This window comes from Lycorma delicatula, chromosome 7 (assembly GCF_047948215.1).
Source record: "Lycorma delicatula isolate Av1 chromosome 7, ASM4794821v1, whole genome shotgun sequence".
Classification (NCBI taxonomy): domain Eukaryota; kingdom Metazoa; phylum Arthropoda; class Insecta; order Hemiptera; family Fulgoridae; genus Lycorma; species Lycorma delicatula.
This window is the reverse complement of record NC_134461.1, coordinates 15,078,711-15,101,198: the sequence shown is the minus strand read 5'-3', so window position 1 is coordinate 15,101,198 and position 22,488 is coordinate 15,078,711. Positions and strand designations below refer to the sequence as shown.

The 22,488-nt window shown below is 32.4% G+C and overlaps 1 protein-coding gene across 3 annotated transcripts in view; it reads right to left on the bottom strand.

The window, feature by feature from the left end:
• LOC142327349 (DNA repair protein XRCC3-like) overlaps positions 1–22,488 on the bottom strand; it is a 43,409-nt gene that overhangs the window by 3,997 nt on the left and 16,924 nt on the right. For 2 of the 3 annotated variants that reach the window (XM_075370317.1, XM_075370315.1), the window contains exons 2-6: positions 20,755–20,815; positions 14,937–15,074; positions 9,677–9,880; positions 3,736–3,872; positions 2,984–3,196 (exon numbers count right to left, since the gene is read on the bottom strand). In XM_075370317.1, coding sequence (XP_075226432.1) covers positions 2,984–3,196; positions 3,736–3,872; positions 9,677–9,880; positions 14,937–15,074; positions 20,755–20,812 — 750 coding nt within the window. In that variant the 5' untranslated portion in view covers positions 20,813–20,815. The remainder of the gene's footprint in view (positions 1–2,983; positions 3,197–3,735; positions 3,873–9,676; positions 9,881–14,936; positions 15,075–20,754; positions 20,816–22,488) is intronic. The other variant, XM_075370316.1, reaches the window with a different exon arrangement.

Sequence of the window (22,488 nt, the reverse complement as noted above, 5' to 3'; positions counted from 1 at the left end):
TAATTGAAATTTGATATAAACAGATATTTTCTATGTCAGTGTGGCCAACTCTGATGTAAAAGTTGGCCACACTGATGTAGAAAATATCGGCTGTTAGAAAAGGATATTTATTATTATAACCTCTTTTGCTTTCTTGAAAATGTCTGCTTCATTTGAAGCATGAAGTGTGGAAGAACAGTTTGCTGGGATAAAAGTTTTCATTTTCAGAAGCTGAAACAAAGAGAAATTCACTTATGGATAATAAAAAGAGTATTAACTGTTAAAAATTTTTAATAAGAGGATTGAACAGTTTAAATCTTGTAGACAGATATAACCGATTTCATCATAGTGGAAGTTTTACTGATGTTTTACAAAAATTCTAATAATGATCTTATTTGCAAGGACAAACTCATAAAAATTTGGGAAATTGCTGAAATTTTTAATGTAATTATCAGCACTATCCACTTCATTATCCATAATAAGCTGAATTTACCCCAAACTATGTTCAAGGTGGATTTTAGGACAGTTGACTCAAAATCATAGCGATATCTGAATTCACATTTATGTCTTAAATGTCTTTAGAGCAAGGTAATTCTTTCTTAAATCCCACAATAATTTATCTTGAAACTTAGATTCATCATTTTGCATCAGAGTTTGTCTGCCAGGAAAAAATTCAAAACCAACATATCACCCAGTTAAATTATGCTAATGGTGCTTTGGGAGTATGAAGAGGTCCAATTTATTGTGATTATTTGGCAGAAAAGTGAGTACTACTGTGACACTATAAAGTAAAGTGAATCTGCAACATGGAGAAAATGTCTTGGTTCTCTCTCAAAAGGCATAATTACGCCCATTCCCAAACCACTGAACAGACATGGGAAGCTCAAAAGTTGGATGGGGAGGTGTTGCCACATCTTTACAGTTCCATGATATAAGAACAGTTTATACACCAAGGTGAACAATTCTTTACAACTGGAATAAGAAAGTTCACATAAAGATGGGACAAGTGTCTAAGTGTAGTCAGATATGCTGAAAAGAAATATTAGTTTCATTGTCATTGACAAATAATAGCTTTTCTAGTCATTTGTCTCTTTAATTATTGAATGATCCATATATATTGAGATCTATCTTAGTTTCTATGTGTTATTTGTAAAATTTGCATGTTGTTTATTGACTGTACATGTGATTACACAGACTATTGTGTACAGGCATCTAGAGTAAAAACCTGTATAAAATTACCTTTGCGATCCAGGTGATTTTCTTAAAATAAAACTACATGCCTGGTCGAAGGAAAATACATTATTTATGATGATTGAATTCCTACAGTGTCATAAAAATATTTCCTTTTAATCAAAATGCATTTATTTATTTCTTTAGAAGCTTACTGAACTTTATAATCAATCTTGACTCTTTCTTGTTGGGGATATAAATCAAACTCGTTGGGTTAAAGGGAGTAAAATACGATTTGATTGCAATATTATCAAAATTTTTCATTGTTCAATATTGCTAGATCAATTTCTTAAATTCAGTGGTAAGTAGCCCTGTAAAGGTGTAGAATTATTTGACAGCTTTACTGCACTTGCAGTTGGTTGTACTACTTTTAAGCTCATTTAGCTTTTTCTTCAGTCATTATTTTTTACTTATTTAACCAAGTAGTGATAAACATATATTTTTCCTGTGTAAATAATTAAGATGTTGGTGATGTATAATTATAATTTTATTATGTAATCTATTTTCAATTTTAAATCTGATACAACAGAGTATTTTTCAAGTCTTTATTTTATTTGTTAACTAGTCTTATAATTCAGGTTTAAATATGACCTAATATACACAAGAAACCAAGCAGGTTTTCTTACTTAATAAAACTGAAAATATTACGATTATTATACTTAAAGTATAGCCATTTCTTTACATTAGCACTAAAAGTCACCTGACCTGACTAATATTCCACAATAGCAACAATCAACATTATTGGCCTTTACAACTGCTTGTTTATTCATCACTGTTATAACTTACAGTGATGAATATTTCCTTCACTTTTTTTGTAAAAAAAGTGAAGGAAAAGGAAATTTTAGTAATTTATGTCCTCAGTATAAACATTGTACTTTTAATCATGCCTCATTCTACATGTGTGAAATCTCCTGCTGTCTTCTTAATCTATGCTATTGGTACCATGAAAAATCCACACTAAAAACTAAATGTGAAAAGCTGTTTAAGCAATTTAATTTATACCTTTAATCAAATTAAAAGATGAGTTACTATTATTAAGTTAAGTAGCAGAAAATCTGTTTCCTTTTAATATTTTAGAAAAAGTAAAAGGAATCTTTTCATAAATATCCAGCTAAAACTTTAGAGGAAATTAAATTTCTATCAATATCATTCATTTAACTGCAAATGCCAACTGTCAGGAAGCTAAGATCTATAGAACCAAGGATTTCTTGAAATTCTAGGACTGGTCAGGTAGCAAAGTATGTTACTGAAGTATTCTCATTAACTAAATCATTTCTTTTTATTCTCAAATGATTTAGATTTCTACATTCTTATTCCAAATCGGTCAAAAAAGTTGATAAACTGACAAGCATGAGAACTATTAGTAAAAAATCTAGTATTTATCTGACAAGTTAAACACATTGCAGCCCAATTGTACAGTTTATTCTTAATGATTTAAGGAGCAGAATATGCAATGTGGTTTCATGAAAATTGATTAGAAGTAAAAGAGGAATGAGTAAATTGTTTGATATTTATAACAGAATAATTAAAATAACGTTTGAAAGAAAGTATGTAGAACAGCATATAAATTCATATGAAGCACTGACATATTAGATATTGAGCTCAGTTATGCTGACTGAGAAGAATGCTAATAGTGAATTATAAACAGATTAAGAAATTACAATATTCTAAGGAAATTATTTTAAAATGTTACTACAGAAATTTGATACGTTTTGATCATCTGTCATTAAAAGCTGTTAGTAGCTTTAAATATACATATTTTTAGCAATCTTACCTGGTTAACACATAATACAGATATATGGAATTGATTTGCCAATGAATGGAGCTGCAGACCGACAGTACGAAGATCTTTTGCCCTTGTAGCCATATCATGTTGATCATAATCAGCACGAAATACAGCTGTAATTGAATCAATTACTACAAGACCAATAGATTGCCGAGTAAGTAAATGTGGCAACTGAGTCATTACACACTGTTTTAAACCATCCTGGTAACAATATTGAAAAAATTGATCTAATAACATTCATTATAAAATGAAAATTCTAGTCTAATTATAGATTTATACTATATATATATTTATAAAATTGTAATACAGCTAAATTGTGTTTTAAAGAATTTATAATACTTTAAGCAGATATATATATTTTATGGGTAACATACTCTCTAAGAATACATTTCTCAGAAGATTAAGAGATATAAAAGTTAAATGCATACAAATTTTATGTAATGTTTGAACATCTTACAATGAAAACAAGGAGTTCAACTCCTCTTTTGACTACTATATTTTTATATTACTTAAACATTCCACAAGCAATTAAATAAAACTTTCAGTTTTTTTTTACTTCTAACAAGAGTTCAGTAACTTTGACTGCAACTATTGGGATGTAAAGTTAAATCTTTTGTGATACTGTGATTTACTGTTAGGGAATACAGTTTAGGAAACATTTTAGTGTAAGAACTTATTACAGAATATAAAAAAAAGTTATCTATGTATTATTAATGGATTTGAAACATAAATATACTAACAACGTCTGCAATGTGTTCTATGAAAACATTATCACCCAATTTTTTTTTATCTTCATGTGTACTTAATGGAAATGTAGTAAACAACTGTTGTAGTCTTGGAGAAGGAAATTTGTCTTCGGTACATATATAAACAGCACCTATAATAATCAAAATAATTCAATTTTTTTTGACACCATCATCAACAGCCAAATAAAAATATGTTCTATTAATGAGAACTGGTCAGTTATATATATATATATAGTATTTAAAAACTACCAGTTTAAAAACTGGTAGTTTATGTGCTTTATAACTACATATAAAGCATGATTGATCTTACCTTCAATCTAATAAGTCTTTTTCAAATCCTTTAGATTCATCATCAGTTATTAAAAATACTAACATTAGTATTGAAATACTTTGTCAACCATGTCAAGATTGATTAAAATTATTAGTCTGATGTTAAAATTCTAATTTTTATATTTATTCTAATTTTTATATTTATAAATATATTTCTTCAAATGTTCCAATTTGTTTTTAACATTACAAATTTCTAATATTTTAAGATTAGTATTGAAATACTTTGTCAACCATGTCAAGATTGATTAAAATTATTAGTCTGATGTTAAAATTCTAATTTTTATATTTATTCTAATTTTTATATTTATAAATATATTTCTTCAAATGTTCCAATTTGTTTTTAACATTACAAATTTCTAATATTTTAAGATTATTTACTAACTCTAATTTTATGTCAATTTGAAATCAAGTGATCTGCCATATTTGAAAAATTTTGTTTTTATTTTTAAATGGTCTTAGATGTTCTGAAAATCTTGCTTTAAATGATCTATCAGTTTTACCTATATAAATTTTGAGCAGATAATTTGTTTAAATTGGTAGGCCTGTATAATAGAATTTTAACTTCTGACTAATAATTTTAATTAATCATGACATATTGACAAAGTATCTCAATGCTAATGTTAATTATAGTATTTCTAATAACTGATGATGAATCTAAAGGATTAGAAAAGGCTTTATGTGTATATCTGGTGATTTGTAAATGCTAATTCAACTCACAGGATAACATGTTTAAAAATTAATATATATATATATATATATATATATATATATATATATATATATATATATATATATATATATATATATATATATATTTATTTATTACTATTTTACTGAAATTAATCTTTTTAAGATACATATTGTTAAATAACATTTAAATTTGATTAAATACACCACCTAGTAATGAGCATACTTTCATGAAGAATAAAGGTAAGATGCATCTCATCTTAATATTCTGTACTAGGTGGTTTTTTAATAGAATTTCAGTATATATAGTGTAGTTATATTGTTATATAAAAATATTTCATATGAATATATTAATGGAATATTTATAATTTTAAAAGTTAATAATTTATAGTGAAGTAAAGCTATGAGTATGAAACAGCAAACAGAGGGAGTTAGTCTAGAATATACATTATTACATCAACCATCGACATAGTAATGACTCAATACAATGCTAAACTCATACCGTTCAAAATGTGTTATACGTAACAACAAATTCAGACCTACATCCCATCCCAACAACGAATTCAGACCTACATCATCCCATCACCTACAATAAACATCATACCTGAAGACCGCCCTTGGCAAGACAATGCCTCACAGCTGCTTGCTGTGAGGTGTGGCATACCATACCCTCGGTAGCGCAGTCACCCCCGCCCACCAACGACAGTGGCACCACCACCCAACTTTAACAACTATTGCTCTAAATTAACTGCGTGACATTTGAAGAGTGCTATTGGCAAGAGAGTACCATATCTCAGGACTGCAACCATACCCTCAGTAGTGTAGTCACCCCCCCTCCTACTGACAGTGGCTTCACCACTCAACTTCAATAATCACTGCTTTTGAATTAACCAAGGCTCGTTGCCAAAATGCCTACCTCCGGCCAATCAAATGTCTCAGCCGTAACCCTAGCCATTCAGGATCCTACTCCCTTCAAACAACTTCAGCCGATTTATGTAATAGAAGGAAACCAACCTCTATTGACCATTCTCCACGAACCTTCCAATTAACTCGGAGATCCAGAAAGAAATTCACTCTCAAGTTCTCTAACTAGTATGGTAATAAGCTCAGCCTCATAACGAGGACAGATATGGAGGACATGGTTCTTCGTATCATCAACCCTGCAATCCGGGCATAGACCTTCTTTTTCTTTTTTTCCTGTTTAGCCTCTGGGAATTACTGTTCAGGTATTACTTCAGAGGATGATATGTATTTGAATCAACTAAACGAAATCTAACCAATCTCTCCTGAAAAGCACCATGCCCAGAAAGGAATTGCGTAATATACCAATTGGGGGGAAATCCACCAATGCAATTGAAAATATGCCATGCATGTAACAACCAACAGGGGAGTTGTCCCACCTGGCCTGCCAAGATGTAACCTTGGTCTTCAATTTCCTGCATATGTTCCAAAGTAAGGAGGAGACCATCCTGTTTGGAAATATAACATTCCTTACATTCTACGGCAAGAATATCTATCAGCTTAATGCCAACAATAACACAGACTGCCTCCCATGACACAGTCATGTAACCACTGACAACAGCCAACAGAAGGAGATGCAGGTCTCTCAAAAGAATGTTTCTATAACACCTAAAGATCATACAATGAGCCCAGACAGGCGCAGTGTATAACATAATAGTCTCACTTACACCCTTGAAGAGGATATGCATGGTACAGAAATTCAACCCCCAATCGGGATAGATAAATTGTGAATTCCAAAATGGCAGCAACGCCCTTCTTGGCAATATATTGAAGGTGTTCCTTGAATTGAAGATTCTCATCAAGGATTACACCCAAGTGTTTGTGAGCGGAACATACCTAATGGGAAGGCTGGCTAATGAAACCCATGTTCAGCGTGAATTGGCCAGCCGACCCTTCAACATCATCGTGGTCTTTTCTGGACCAAAAATCTTCTTATGCTAGAGACTCCACAACCTCAGAATCTCATGTACGAGCAGCTTGGAGTTTTATCGTGTTCCACGAGTCCCCCCTCAACCAGCAATAGCCCATCATCTGCATAAGCAATAATGTGGCAACCTCAACTGTAACATAGAATCAAACTCAATTATCCAAAGAAGGGGACTCAATACACTGCCCTGCAGGCACCCTTTAGATAGGGTCTTCCCTACTTCCGAGCTGCTATCATGGAGGGAGACAGTTCGATGACTAATATAACTTGAGATAATCTTTATTTCATTCTACATACAACTACGTTTCTGCATTTGAAACAAGGCAGAGGGACACCATAAGTTATTAAATGCCCTGGATATAACCAGTAAAACACCTAACACATACCTACATACACTGGAAGAAGCAATATTCATTACCTTCAATATGGTGTCTTCTGTGCTCTTGCTGGGCCGGAAGCTATATTGGCTGTCCATCAGTGCTCAGTAGTTAACCTACTAATAATAAGGAGATACAAAACTTTCCCAAAAACCTTTCCAATTACACGCAAGAGCATCAAAGGCTGATAAGAACTAAAAGAAGGGTCCTTGTTACCTTTAAAAAACAATATCAATTCTCCATGCTTACAACATGCTGGGAAATATCCAGTAGAAAGCATCCTATTAAAAACCCTAGTCACGGAACTGAGAATCATGGGCAATGAGTGAACAAGGAGTTCTACTGTGATACAATCATATCTAGGAGGTTTATGTTGTGCCATACTACAGACCACCTGATGAACCTCCGCCTTGGTAATCTCAAGAGACTGTACCTCAGTATGGAACTCAGCGATTCCTTGCTGAACATGTTGGTGATATAAAATTTGACCAGCCTCAGTGTCATCAGGAAGTAATTCATTTAACAAAATGTGGAGAACATGATCTTTGTCCATCAGAACACCATCCTAAGCTGAAAGGACTTCCTTCCTATGATTATGTCCAAGGACTCTGTACACATCACAAGGGTCCTTATTTGCTTGCTTCTGAACAAATGAGCCCCAGGAATTAAGCTTAGAGAACCTAATATAATGATAGTACCTGGCTCTCTCCCTGCGATAATTTGCTAGTAGAGCCATGCACCAACCAGGATCGCCTTCATATTGTACAGCTCTCCTGAGTTGACACACAGACCACTTCATCACAGTCAAACCGAGTCCACCAGCCTGCTACATGTTCCCGGCCACAGCCCTGGGGAATGGAACTATCAGCAGCTGCTGCCACCACAGAAGTAAAATTTTCTGCCAGGTCATCCAATGGGAGCTTGTCCAGGCTTTGAGAAAAGACTTCAAGCCCGGACTCAATAAAATTAGAAAATCTAAGCCAATCTGCCCTCCTCTGTGGAACAGGAAAATGCCTTCAAAACCGGTGACCAACTGGTTTGCAATATTAAAGACCTCAAAATCATGCTTTGCAATGAAACCTTCAACCAATTCATCACTAAAATCAGTGGTCCCACTGTGCCAAAAAAGCAACTTGGCATTAACATCAGCACCTATAAGGATTGGACAATTGCCTATCAATCTAAGGATCCTATCCCATCTTGCCAGATATTCCTCAGTGGGAGCCCTGTACTGAAAGTACGAGCTGACAACAATCAACTTCTGGCCTTTAATGACAAGCCTGACCACTACATGATGTGTGTCAGAAGCCTGTCGCACAAAAAACAGTATCAAGAGACCTCCTTCACAGGATAGCAGACATTCTATTATATCCTACGTAAAACTTTTTCCAGCCATAAAAACCTGGCAGATCACCCTTAATCATGTACTGGTGCTGCAGGAAAATAACACTGAGGCTCCATCGCTCAACAATTTCACCTAACTCAACTTGGACTACATAAGCACCCTGGGCATTCAGTTGATGAGACTTGGCCTAAGAGATTTAAATTATTGCTCAACTGCCTGCAAGTAACAACTGCATTCTCTACTAGAAACTGAGTGCTTATGATTCTTGCACAACCTTTTACAATTCACATGGGTCGGAGTCTTTGACTTTTGTGGACAATTATCATGTTTGTGTCTTCCTTGCCACAATACGCACAAACCGGTGTAAATTTACAAAATTTGGCTCTGTGACCATACCTACAACACTTAAAACATCTTTGAACATCAAGGTATTCTTTGACCCGACAGGATCCAAAATCAACTAACAATCTACTCTAATGTAAACCTCTGAAAGAGACCAGGACTTACCTCAAAAACTCGATATCTTTGGGCATCATGTCTACCAGTTTTAAAAACCAGCCTACATTTCCACCTAAAAAAAGCTTCGTTCAAATCGGTATTCTCTTCCCTTATTAGGGACAGAACATCCCCATCAAAAAGACTGGTTTTTAAATGCTATTTTTAACATGACTGTATAATCATGAATTTTTCAATCACTTTCCCAAAGCTGTGATCTCTTGCATCAAACAGCATCTCTTTGCTAAGTACTCTTTATTGACATTTCATTTCATTGAGAAGCATACTTTTTTAAACAAAAAACTGTCAGCATGACCTTGCTGTAGTGAAAATTCAACACGATAACCCTCTAACCGGTGCATCACAACTTATTCTGAAATTCTTGGCAAAACTTGATCGAATGATTTCAGCATGTTCCTTAATCACCAGATATGGTTCTGTTATTTTTGACTCTTTCCTAAGCTTAAAATTCTGTTTAAAGAAAAGTGAGAAAGGCACAGAAGAGATCAAAAGAAGTATGATAAGAGGACTTATGGTGGTCACTAGAAATCACTAAAAAATGCTTCCATCAATGGAAACAATTGTGGGTTAAGTGTGTTACATCAGAAGGGGCCTCCTTTGAAGGGACAAGTTGTTGAAATAAATAGGTTAAGTATTTATATTTTTATGAGCATATTTATTTAAATATTTATTTTATATGGATATTTTTTATTGTACTTTGTATGTTTAACTGAACAACTCTTTTGTTTGTACCTGCATTGAAACCTCCATTATAGAATGGAAGTTGAACTGTAATTGTGAGCTGTAAACAAAATTGTGTTTTTCCAGAACCGCTTTCTCCAGATAGTTCAGTTATTCCACGTCTTGGAATTCCACCTCTCAGTAGTTTATTTATATATTCACAGCCAGTTGATAATCTATTCCACTTGGGTGATGAACTTTTAAGCATATCTGAAACTAGACAGTCAATGTTAATTAAGTATTATACATATTAAATTTAAAACATGAAATAATTTTTTTTTAATTTACTTTTTGGCTGCAATGTAATTACACTAGACGCTTATACATCTAATAGTCATCCTACCTTTGCATGACAATTAAATTTTTTAATATGTAAAAAATTCCAATTCTGACCAGAATTTAAATTAAAAACTTTTGGATGAAAGGCATTGATCTGCTACTCCATAGATGTTAGGGGAAGATTAAATTAATAAAACAGATTGACTATGAAAAATCCTACATTGCAGTTATCTTGAATTGATTATGCTCATCAGATCTGTTGAAAGTGTAAATAAGTAATTTTTATAACGAAAGATGAAGTTGATATAACTTTTTATGTTTATAGAATTCTGAGATCTATTTCTTGAAATTTACTCATTAAAAATCATAATCTAGAAAAAAACTAGCTCTCAACATATTTTTTTTTTTTTCATAAACTTTGACAAGATTTTGTCTTAGTTAACATGTTGTGTTTTCCATCTGAATCACTACTGACAATTTTGGATATTTCATTAAATTTTAGCCTCATACAGCATATTTAGTATGTTGTATACCTTAATTCACCATGTTTAGTTACAGCCAAATAAGATTTGGATGTAAATTAATGTTCTCAGCCACTGTCAAGAGTTTTACCAATGCCTCTGGATATTAAGATTTTATTTAAATTGTGATTTTTATTCTTGTGATTTTATAATTGTGATTTTATAATCTTCTTCTCTATGATTTCTTAAAACTCGGTAGGAAAAAGAAATACAAAAGTTGTGAAATATAACAGTAATTTATTACTTAAATTAATTTTATTCATACTAAGTTACAATTACATAAATATAATTAATTTATTCTTTATAATGTTCAATTACCTTTTAATTTATACTTTAGATTTAAAAGAAATATTAGTTTTCTAGTGAAAAAAATCTTGAATAATTTTTTAAATATAATTAAACAAATAATTTATTTTTATTACAATTAAACTTTTCAGCTCTCTTGAGAACAACTACTTTTATGACTTACTCGTAGATTTCTATGGTTCTCAAAAAGAATATGTTTTTGTACTCTGTACAATACTAATAATAAAAATTACAACGAATCTTATCTTACATTTTCATAACAGTATAGAATTGTTAATAAAACTCCATAACAAATACATATAATAAGATATAATTTTCAAAATAAATAAGTTCTTAAAACTTTATAATTACATTACAATATAACATAAATACATATTAGTAAAAGAAGAAATATAGAATAAGCAGGTGGAAACATGATGTAAAAACAAAATATTTAATTTTTTCAGAATTAAAAAATGTTACACCATGATTTTTGCTATTTTAATATGAATCAAAATTGTAGGTAAATGAGTTTTTTATAAGAAACATATTTCGGAATTATACTGTTTAAGAAAGGATGAGATTCACGATGGTGAGGGGAAGGGTAGGATCTCTTCAAAAAAAATAAATAAATGCGCAATATAACAAAGTAGACCCTTAGAACAACTGTGTATATAGTTTATTGCTTTAGAAACTATAATAAACATACATATATATATTCCAAGTTAGTCAGTAGATTTTAATAAACATCTGCAGACATTGTAAAGAGCAATTATGAACGTTTATTAACATCCATAGTGTGAAATGAGTTAAACCATTCATAGGCTTGAGTCTGATACATCTCCTAAGCTCGTTCCTATATGTTATGTGTATCCACTGTAATTTTATGTTATTTCAAACAAAATTTAACACTTATTTTTTGCTTCTTTAAGTCTATTATGTCAATCGTGAGCCATAAACATAAAACAAATAAAAATGTATAATGTAAACAAGATAGGCTTTTTACAACATTAAACACTTGATTGGTTCTTTAGTCATGCTGGAGGTAGCATATTTCTGCATCACATCTTATGAGCAGGGTATTTCAATTTTGGGAATTATAAAAAAGGCTTGTAAACTATAATATTTTAAAAGTATTTGTAACTTTCTTTTTCCAAATTGGTAAGCAACCAGTGAAAACATAAATGGTAGAAAAATAGTTTGATAACTTATTCATAATATTAAAAATTTTCTAAATATTATAAAATCAATATTGAAACCATATATTATTCTTTTTAAATTAATAATATATAGCTTTTTTAAATTTATTGATTAAATAAATGACCATACAATTTATTTTATTATTTCTAGAAAATAATACAATTACATTACTATAACTATTAATTTCCATGCATAAAACCATTTCAAAAAAATTGTATACCAAATATGATTGTCTGTGGCTGTCACTGGATCAGCTATCGGGTGCTACCCCTGGTGATGAGGTATACTCACCAACTATGGTTAGAGGGTTCTCAGGAAATAAAATACTCAGGGTGGACAAACACCAGTGAAGATGCACAACAGCCCTAAAAATGGAAGAGGAAGATATTCCCAATGCTGCAGGGGGCGGACAAGGCTAGGGAGATAACCCGAATAAAATTCAGGTTAGGTAGATCCTCTGTAAGCTGGAGAGAAAGCAATCTACCTATAAGAGAAGGGAACTCTTATAAGAAAATCCCCTGGTCCTTCAGTTTGGGAATTGGACGTGGGGTTAACAGTACTACATGAAAAGAATCTTGTTATGAAACCCAAGAAACAGCCTCAAATTGATAGGACTGCTGGAATAAACACTGCAATTGAACATTGCAAAAGATTTAAGTATACTGACACAAAACTGGCTACGTGGAATGCGAGGATGATGTTACAAACCGGGAAGATGCATGAAGTTGCCAGGGAAATTACTAAGTTTCAAATGGAGATAGTTACCTTATAGGAAATAAGATGGTGAGGACAGGGCAGATTAGACAAGAAGGAGTTTGTACAGAGTGACAGAGCTGTTTGGAAGCATATCATATGGGAGACCAAGGTTCACACTGGACTGTAGCATCAGTGAAAGAAAGAAAGAAGATAGGACTGGACTCTATAGTCACCTGCAGATCATGCTTATTACTAAATGATTTTGGATACAGACTTACACCATCTTTAGAGCTGGTGATGTGATTGCAAGTGTAACAGAGACCCTTCTGTTGTACACATGCTCTCTGCGATGGGAAGCATGTAGTAAGGTCCCAGGTATGTTGGTACATAGAAGCCCTGAAAGCTTCAGTTAGTAGAGGCCTAGATTCAGTGCAGAGACTGCACATTTGCTCTCCGCTAGGACATATGCTGGTTCCACCAGAGCACTTGGTCAGACCTCCAAGATTAGTTGCCCTGGAGGGAGGATGTACCCCGACGATTAGCCTTGCTTCAAAAAGAATCAACATTTTATGCATAATCTTGAACAACTAAATGTAGCAGAGAGTTCAAGTAATCACCTTCGTCTAGAAAGAGCAGATTTACCAGAAGTAAACACGAAACAAAGTAAGGATACAGATAAACGTTCAAAAAAAATTGAGAAGTTGACAAGCTTTTTTTTGACAACAGTGCACCCAGGAAAAGGCATCTTGTGATTATGAAAGAGAATGGTATTGCTTGGGTGATATCAAACTGTGCTGGTGGTCCTGTCAAATATGTAACACTTTTAATGGTTAAAAGTGTTGAATGGTTGTCATGTTGAACCGTGAATAACAGTTAAACCCAAAAATTCAAGCTTTAGATCAGTGAATTCCTTGTGTTTGTTCAACCTCATAGCATATTTAACTTACTGAAAGGAGTAGCTGCTTGACGCAATCTTTTTAATTGTACAAAAGAAGAAATAGTAGAGGAATTGTTAAGGTGAAACACAATGACGAAGGTTGATCATGAGAGGAATTGTCAAGGTGTGACACAATGCCGAAGGTTGATCATGAGAAGAAATGGTAAGGTTCTTACTTCTGCTTCACATGTGTTAATGTTCCATGGACCTAAATTGCCTCAGAAAGTACTTGCTGGCATACATAGTCTAGATATGCGTGCATTCATACTGCAACTTATGCAAAGGTTTAAGTGCCAGTGTTTTGGATACACAGCAGTCAAATGTGAAAGGCAAGAAATCTGAGTGTGGAATGGAAACTCATAAAGGTGATTTGTGTAAAGATCCTCCAGTTTATGTCAAAGAGCATCACAACTGCCATTCAAGAAATAGTCGGGTTACAAGACGAAAACAGTGATTTGGGAGGATAAAATCCTGCAAAAACTAAGTTATCCTGAAGTAGGGAAAATTGTCACTGGTCGAATACCTCGACCAACAACAACTTATGCAGAAGTGACTGTTGCCCCTTCTCATCCAAAGTTAATGTGGAACAATTGCTTTCTGCTCTTGCATCAAGCCACCTTGCTGCTATGACTAAATCATAGATACTAGGATGGAATCTCCTCATTACAAAGAACCAGTAAAAACCCGGAAGATGCAACCACTGATGGAAGCTGTACATAAGGATGTCAAAGAGACATCTGAAAAGGCCAAAAACTGATCAAATGACTAGTGTTATGACTGATCAGTCATAAGGGGAAGGAAGGTGTGTTAGGGCAGGGCGCAGAAGAAGTCTGAGCTTGGTGCGATACAGGTTCAAGTTACAATAGAGAGGGCCTTGGATACAGAAATTGTACAACATGCAGCTATGGAACCTCCAAAATCTCAGAAGTCTCGTATAGAGAGGGTAAGTACTTCAGCTGTCTCAAAGATATCTCTGAAGAGTACATCAAGTCTGGACTTTGAGACAACAATGCTAACTGCTTCATCTAGGTTGGTATCACTGGATGCTGGCAGCAGAACCTCTCTGGTATCAGAGAAAGTTGAAGATACTATCTCTGAGGCCTGAGACACCTGTCATCAGAGGTGGAGGCCATCAGGAGGATGAAGGAAAACAGTCAGAACGAATGGCCTAAGGGAAACCTTCACAATAAACAATTGAGATATGATTTCAGTATATATTTTCTAAAATATTTTATTAGGAGGATGGATGGATGATAAAAAATCACATAAAAAAACATATCATAAAAAATATCATAAAAATACATAAAAAAATCCCAATCCCATTAAAACTAATTTCATTTAAAATGTATCTTACCACTTTGAAATCTTCTTTTGAAGTATTTTTCAGCAGCCATTTTATGAATAATCTGTACATCTTTTAATGATATATTACCTAGTTTTAATAGTTCGTAATTCGATAACTGAATTAATTCCTCACATTTTGTAACTTCAGCTGTAAAAAAAATTACTGTAAATTGCTGTTTATTACTGTGTTTTGATGTAATAAATCACTGAGCTAATCTAATGGTATTGTTTTTTTTGATCATATTTCTTCTCTTTACAAGAGTGGAAATTCATCCTACTCTTAAAAGTACATTTAACTTTGTAAAATTTATGTGTTTGTGTTTATGTATTACCTTCCACTAAGCTGCTCTTAATGAATAACATTTACAAACATTTCAATGAATTTTTTTGTCTTGATCAAACATTACATTAGAATTATAATAAAAATTTGCTAATTCTATAAATAACTTTTGCAAAATTTATTATTCATTCAAAAGCAAGAGAAAATGAAGCAAATTCTAACATTTAGACCAGTTTTAAAGTCAGATGTATAATTCAATAAGTCCTTAGAAAATGATAGAAAAACAAATTATTTTGTGTTGATTTTTTTTTTTTCAACAATCTCCTTTTAACTCCATACTCTTTTCCAAGTGTTTCTCCAACTTTTTAAAGCCATTCAAAAAGTAGGATTTCGGAAGGTCCTCAAAATAAGTATCTGTTTGGACGATCATCTCCTCGTTCCGACATGAACCGTTGCATGCTGAACCATTTCTTCAAGGTTGGAAATAAAAAAAAAAAATCACTGAGGCCAAATCTGATGGATGTTGTAATAATTCAAACTTTAATTCCATAATTTTGGCCTTCGAAACTGTGTAGATGTGCACTCGTGGCATTGTCTTGATAGAAGAGGATCTTCTTATGTTTCAAATGAGGATGTGTTTTCTTCATTTCTTTACTCAACTGGTGCAATAACAACGCATAATACTCTCCAGTTATTGTTTGTCCTTTTTCCAAGTAATCAGTGTAGATGATACCACATGCATCCCAAAAAACCGTGGCCATCATCTAGGACCGATTTCACCATTATCACCATCTTCGGAGCCCATTCACCTTCAAAAACCCAATGTTTTGACTGTTCCTTTGTCTCTGGAGTGCAGTAGTGTACCCATGTTTCATTCACAGTTACGTATTGACACAGAAACTTGTCAGAATTGCAACAGAAAAGCAGCCTCAGAGTCGACCACACAATTGCTTTTATTCTCCACTAAGAGCAAACATGGTACCCATCTTGCCAAAATTTTTTTCACACCCAATTTTTCATACAAAATTGACAATACTGTACCTTATGATATGCCTGTGGCCTCAACTATTTCGTGTACTTTGATTCATTAATCACTAAAAACTATATCGTGAATTTTGTCAATCATTTCAGGGGTGGTCATTTCCACTGGATATCCCGAATGATGTTCATCTTTTGTTGATGTACGGCCATGTTTAAACTCATTTACCCAATTGTAAACAGTTGCAAACACAGGAGCAGATGTGCCATGTACTTCATCCGACTCAACTTTGATCTCTTTTGGTGTTAAGCCTTTTAAATATAAATGTTTAATCACTACTCGAAACTCACTTTTTTCCATTTTCTACATAAACAATAGCTTGTTGCTTCAAATGACTATGACAATGAAACCACGTGATGGATACAGCTGAAACTGCACTCTAGCGACAAATGACGCTTACTAAACGCAAACCATTTTCGATACTACGAATGCCATCTCTTGGGTTTTTTAAGGACTTATTGAATCACCCTCGTAAAAAAAACTAGGCTACAGACATATATATTTAGAGTATTAAGGCATTTAAAAATGCAAAATGGATCAGCATATCTGAAAAATATTTAAGGACAGAGGCAAAAAAAAATTCTTAAAAATATTTGCCATAAATTAAAGAACTGAGGCTTTAGAAATATACTGATATAAAAGAATATTGAAAATTAAATAGTTTCTGAAGAGTATAACTTGAAGGAGTCTAAGATAAATTAGAGAAGGCAGAAGTTTATGGCAGAATCTTGGAAAAATAACAAAGTTAGTGGATCATATATTAAGGCATCCAGAATGAATGAAACTGGTTTCAGAAATGAATAGAAGCTAAAAATAAAAGGTATAAAATCTGGAATATATAATCTACAGGGAGGGAGGGAAATCCCTTTACACTGTACTAAATGCAGCTTAATTGGGCTCTACTATGACTGCACTACTTAAATGCTAATAATAATTCTCTCTGCTGATATTACTAACTGCTGCTGGAAAAGGTGGGGAAGATACGCCATAGTGGGGATCGTCTGGTGTGTTCAATCATGGTGGGATGACCTTAATCAAAGTTGAATGTGGAACGATGGCGGATAAGGGTGAGTTCACTGTCAAAGAGCATTTGTAGTTTGTGTATAGGTCCACGAACATCTGTGCACTGGTAAAACATTGGATAACATTATGAATGACTCTTTGTGCATTTTGGGAAATCATCACCATTACGGCAAACGTTACTGACATGGGAGAAGAAGGCTTTTGCAACGGTAAGTATTCTTGATGTGCCATGAAGTGAGAGGCCGAGCCTCAAGCTGAGACATGTGCTGCTGTGGAGGCACTGATTCAACAATGCAAATGATATCAATACAATAATGTTCTGCAGAGTTAGGCGTTCGAAGATTGAAAATGCAAGACCATATGTGGAAGGACTTGAAAATTAAATGTTTTCGTCCAGCCACAGTTAATGAATTGAGTGACAATGATCTTGAATGATTTGTTTATGTACGTCAGTTATTGCTTGAAAACTTTCTGAGAGCAAACTATAAAAAGAACATCATCTACTCAGGTGAGAGTGCAATTTATCAAAGCTCTCATAACTGAAATGTTTTTTCTGGGCAAAAGACAATCCTCACTTTTTTGAGGAATCAAACACCATCAGCCTAATGTTATGATTTGGGCTGGGATGACAGCTGAACACCCCCTTGGTCCTTATTTTTTTCGATGACGGAGTTAATCAACACAGTTATCTGAGAATGATCGACGAGTGGTTACTTCCAGAATTAACAGCAAAAGGGGTTCTCTCACATCATTACGTTTTAGCAAGACGGTGCTCCAACATATTTTGCTTTGAATGTCTGCAGATGACTCAATGAAATTTTTCTGAATCGCTGGATTGGACGTGGTCAGAAGACTTATCAGCTCCATTGCCTTGTCCAGTAAGAAACGCTGACTTCAACACACCTGAAAATGCACGGTAGGTTTCATAAAAGAAGAGATCTGAAAACGCAGATATGTCAACAAGCAGCTCCAAGATGCTGTTCAGTCAGCATTTAAAATGATCATACCTGATATGCTGTTGTGGATGAACAACAAAACAGACATGGAGGTGAATACAGCTGTGTTTTGAACATGGTGGAACCCATGTTCAGGTAAGCTGTCCCAGCTTACTTTATAAAAATAAAAACTGAACCAACACACAAGCCTCTTATCCTGTTTTCATCTGAAACTTTTAGAGTACAATAAAAAGAGTTTAAGAAAAGAGTATAAGTTGTAATGAAATAAGTAAAAGTAGAATAATTGTGTTATTGACTGAAAAAAAAAATATATTTTTTTAAATACTAGGTACTAAACAGTATTTAATAATTTTTTTCTTTCTATTAAGTACTTTAGAAATTTCTTATTACTATAAAGAGAACATCTGAGTAAATATTTTTATACATCTTTATATATTTTACACATATAAATATTTTCATGCATACTTTATATTTATCATGTATACCAAAGTAAGTAATGTGTACTGAAATCACTGAAAATATAAAACTTTCTGAGAAATAATTTACATCATATTCTTTTTACACATACCTCTACAACCAGAAAAAATATTTTTAATAAACAATTTATACCATCAGAAAGCTTGTCCAGTTTACAAAAAATATATTTCTACAGAAGCGAAATTAACAAAAAAAAATTAAATATGTTAGGAATGATCTTTCAAATAGGTAGTGTTACTTTAAAGTTCAATTAATGCAATTGTATGTTATGTATTACAGTTTAATACATAAATGTTATGTATTAACAGTTTGGGAAAATAGTCCTTGCTCTCTGATTTGTTGAAGTCATAAAACACATGTCTGGGTTTAAAAATTCAAATTATTATATACAGCATAACATATTTTATATGTACTTCATCAATAATGAACACCATTGAGTTCAATAATAATATAAAAAAATTAGGATAAATGAACAGAATGTGAATTAATTTCAGCATACTAGTCAATAATACTTACTGATGTATGGATTATCAACTCTAGCATCAAGCCGCCAACTATAAAGAGTGTTTGATAAGTCTATGAAAAAAAAAATAAGAAGATAATTTTCCAGGAAAAATCTTTTTTTTCTCAACACATTCTCCTTTCAAGTTTAGGTCCAACAATGCTCAAGTTTTAGATCACATCCTTAAAGTATGATTTAACTAAGTCTTACAATAGGCAGATATTTTAGCAATTACTTCTTGTCATTTTAGATGAATCTCTTTCTAGCATGTGGCTTCTTTACATTTGAAAACAGATAACAAAGGTGTTAAGTCTGGTGAATAGTGGATGAAAAAGAATTTTTAAAGTATTTCACACAATTTTGCTGTTACAGTAGCAGAAGTGAGCTGGCGCATTACCTTTGTGAAAAAGAACAAGTTTTTTATCAAATGTGGTAGTTTTTTCTTTATTTCTTCATTTATTAGATCCAGAAAAGATGCATAATATTAACTATTTATTGTTTATCCTTCTTTAAAAAGTTAATATTATGCAACAAGCATCCCAAAATACAGCAGCCATCACCTTCTTTGTAGCAAGTACCTGGGCTGCAATCCACTGTTTTGATTGTTCCTTGGTTTCAGGTTGATAGTATATCACTATCAACCTGAAACCAGATAGTGATATATCCAATTTCAGCAACTGTTATAAAATGACACAAAAGTTTCTCTCAATTACATTGAATCAGCCTAAAACCTTGTATAGAAATGTCTATCTATTTATGCTTTTGATCAATTGTGAGTAAAATTATGTACTTCACATCTGGATAATTTTCACACATGCAAATATTTGTATAAAATAGATCCATTTGTTCATTTGATATGCCAATTGTCTTAGCAGTCTAATGTGGTTTCAATCTTCTATCAACAAATAATTGATTTTTGCAAAGTTTTCTGAGTTGTAACTTCCAGGTAGTCTGGAATATTCAGTGTTTTGTGCTCATATGAAAACTAAGAAAATACCCAAACCACAGTGGAACTGACTCATCATACTTATCCACCTTGGCTCTGGATTCCTGTGCAGTTTTGGCTTTCAAAATATAATGTTTGATCATCACATGAAATTCTTTTTCATCCACTTTTCACAAATGACAACATTTAATACATTCAAACAACTTACAACATAAAATCATGAAGGTATCTGGGTGAAACTTGGTGTTTGCTGATAGTGGAGATGTGCGAAAGTAAGAACAATTTTCATGCACTAAAAAATTCACAACAGCACTGCTGTTTCTTGATTTGCATGGACTTATCAAAGATCTCTATTGTATTATGTAATCTGTTATAAAATGATATTACATTGGTGAAACAAATAAGTAAAAAAAAAAAACTTGAATAGTTTATAAAATTTTAAGAACTGATTCAACCATTGAAGTGGTAGCTGATAATGAAGTTAAATAAAAAAAAATTTTTCAACAGATCTACAGAAAATGATTCAGGTGAAATAGCAGGTTTATCTTCACAATAACATACAAAAAAAATTCAATAAGAACATAGCTTAGTTAACCATTTCTCACCTTTTTGAAGAGAATCAGAAAGTCTTGAATCTAGTACTTCTAAATTTATGTCTCCCATATTCTGAAACACATTTTAAAATGTTATGTAGCAAAAAAAATTTTCCCTTGTATTCATTATAAAACAAGATAAAATAATCCTTTATATTTAACAGCAAACAGGGAAGAATTAATAAATAATTTTGAATCATAGCCCTCACCTGTCTTCCAGTTACAAATACCAGAAACTCAAATCCATTACCTATTATGATAGAAAGTTTTTTTGTGTTAATAATAACAGATCTGATTTGAGGAAAAACAAATCTAATCCAGTCTGTTTCCTTAATAATACGTAATAATAGCTTGCAAAAAAGTCTTATATGTTTTACATAGTTTCATGAAGATAAAAGCATACATTTAACTAATCAAATACTATACTACAATTTAAAAATGAACTGGGTGTCTATTCTTTCAGTCATCATTTAGATTCAATTAGGTTTACATCATGAACTTAACAGTTAAAGTAACAATGAATTACACAAAAAGTAAATTCATTTTTAATTTACTGCTAAATTACAGTTGCTACTTAAAATAATTTATAACATGTTGTAATAAAATTTTATGATTTTGTAGATCTGTTTGGAGCTCTATCTGTGCACTCTTCTTCATTCTTCAATTAAATTATTTTAGTGTCATTGCAGTCAATGTTATCAACCAGTAATACAATATGTTTAAGAAACGTGTTTAGTATGTAACTGAATAACATAATTGATTTTTGTTGTGTTTGTTCATTTAATATGTTTTTGACAATTTGATGCATAAGTAAATTTTATATTGTTCAAATCTTGGTTTTTATGTGCTGTGTGAAATCTACATGTTGAAGTTAATCATCAAATAACTGCTACATTAAAGGACTCAAACATTTGGTACAGTTACCCACACATACAGGTAACAAATAGGTGATATAAAAATAGAAAAAAATCAAACCACACTGTCACACTAGTGACAACAATCATACAAAATTGCCAAACATTTTCAGGAAAGAATTGTAAAATGATAATTTCAAAATTACTGAGATACACAATAACATACAGTAAAGTAAAAAATGCAAACCATCAACAAGAAAACCTTCTGGATTGGTATATTTATTCCTGAAACTGAATCAAAAACCAATGATTGCACTAATACAACAATGGGCAGAACTGCACATACATCTGATTCAGGAATTTTTACATATTAAAACAATATAGATAAAATACGATGAAAAAATACACACAGTAGCATCAACCTTTGCAGATTCTCTCATCGAAAAATAAATATTAAGACTTTAATCACAACATACTAATTTTAATATGAAAAATAAAAACTATAAGCTCAATACACCAGAACAATCAGAAATTTATAAACTAAAATTTAATTAGAACAATTAACAAACAAGAAATATTAACGTATATTAAATTTATTACTCAAATCATTACTAGAAAGGTTTCCCAACCACTTAAAAAGGGTGCCAGCCAGTAACAGTAATGCAGGTAACTCCACTGAAGAAAAACTGCATAGTTAGCTCTGAATCCAGAAGAACATTTCCACATAATTAAAAAAAAAAATTAACATTTTTGGAAGTGTCATCATATTTTATTATGCTATTCAACAAATTTAACAGTTTATAGATATGTATATCTATCTATACAATAAAAAATGATTTCCTATAAACTGTAAACAAATGTATAAATTATCCTTGTGCAATAAATTGTTTTG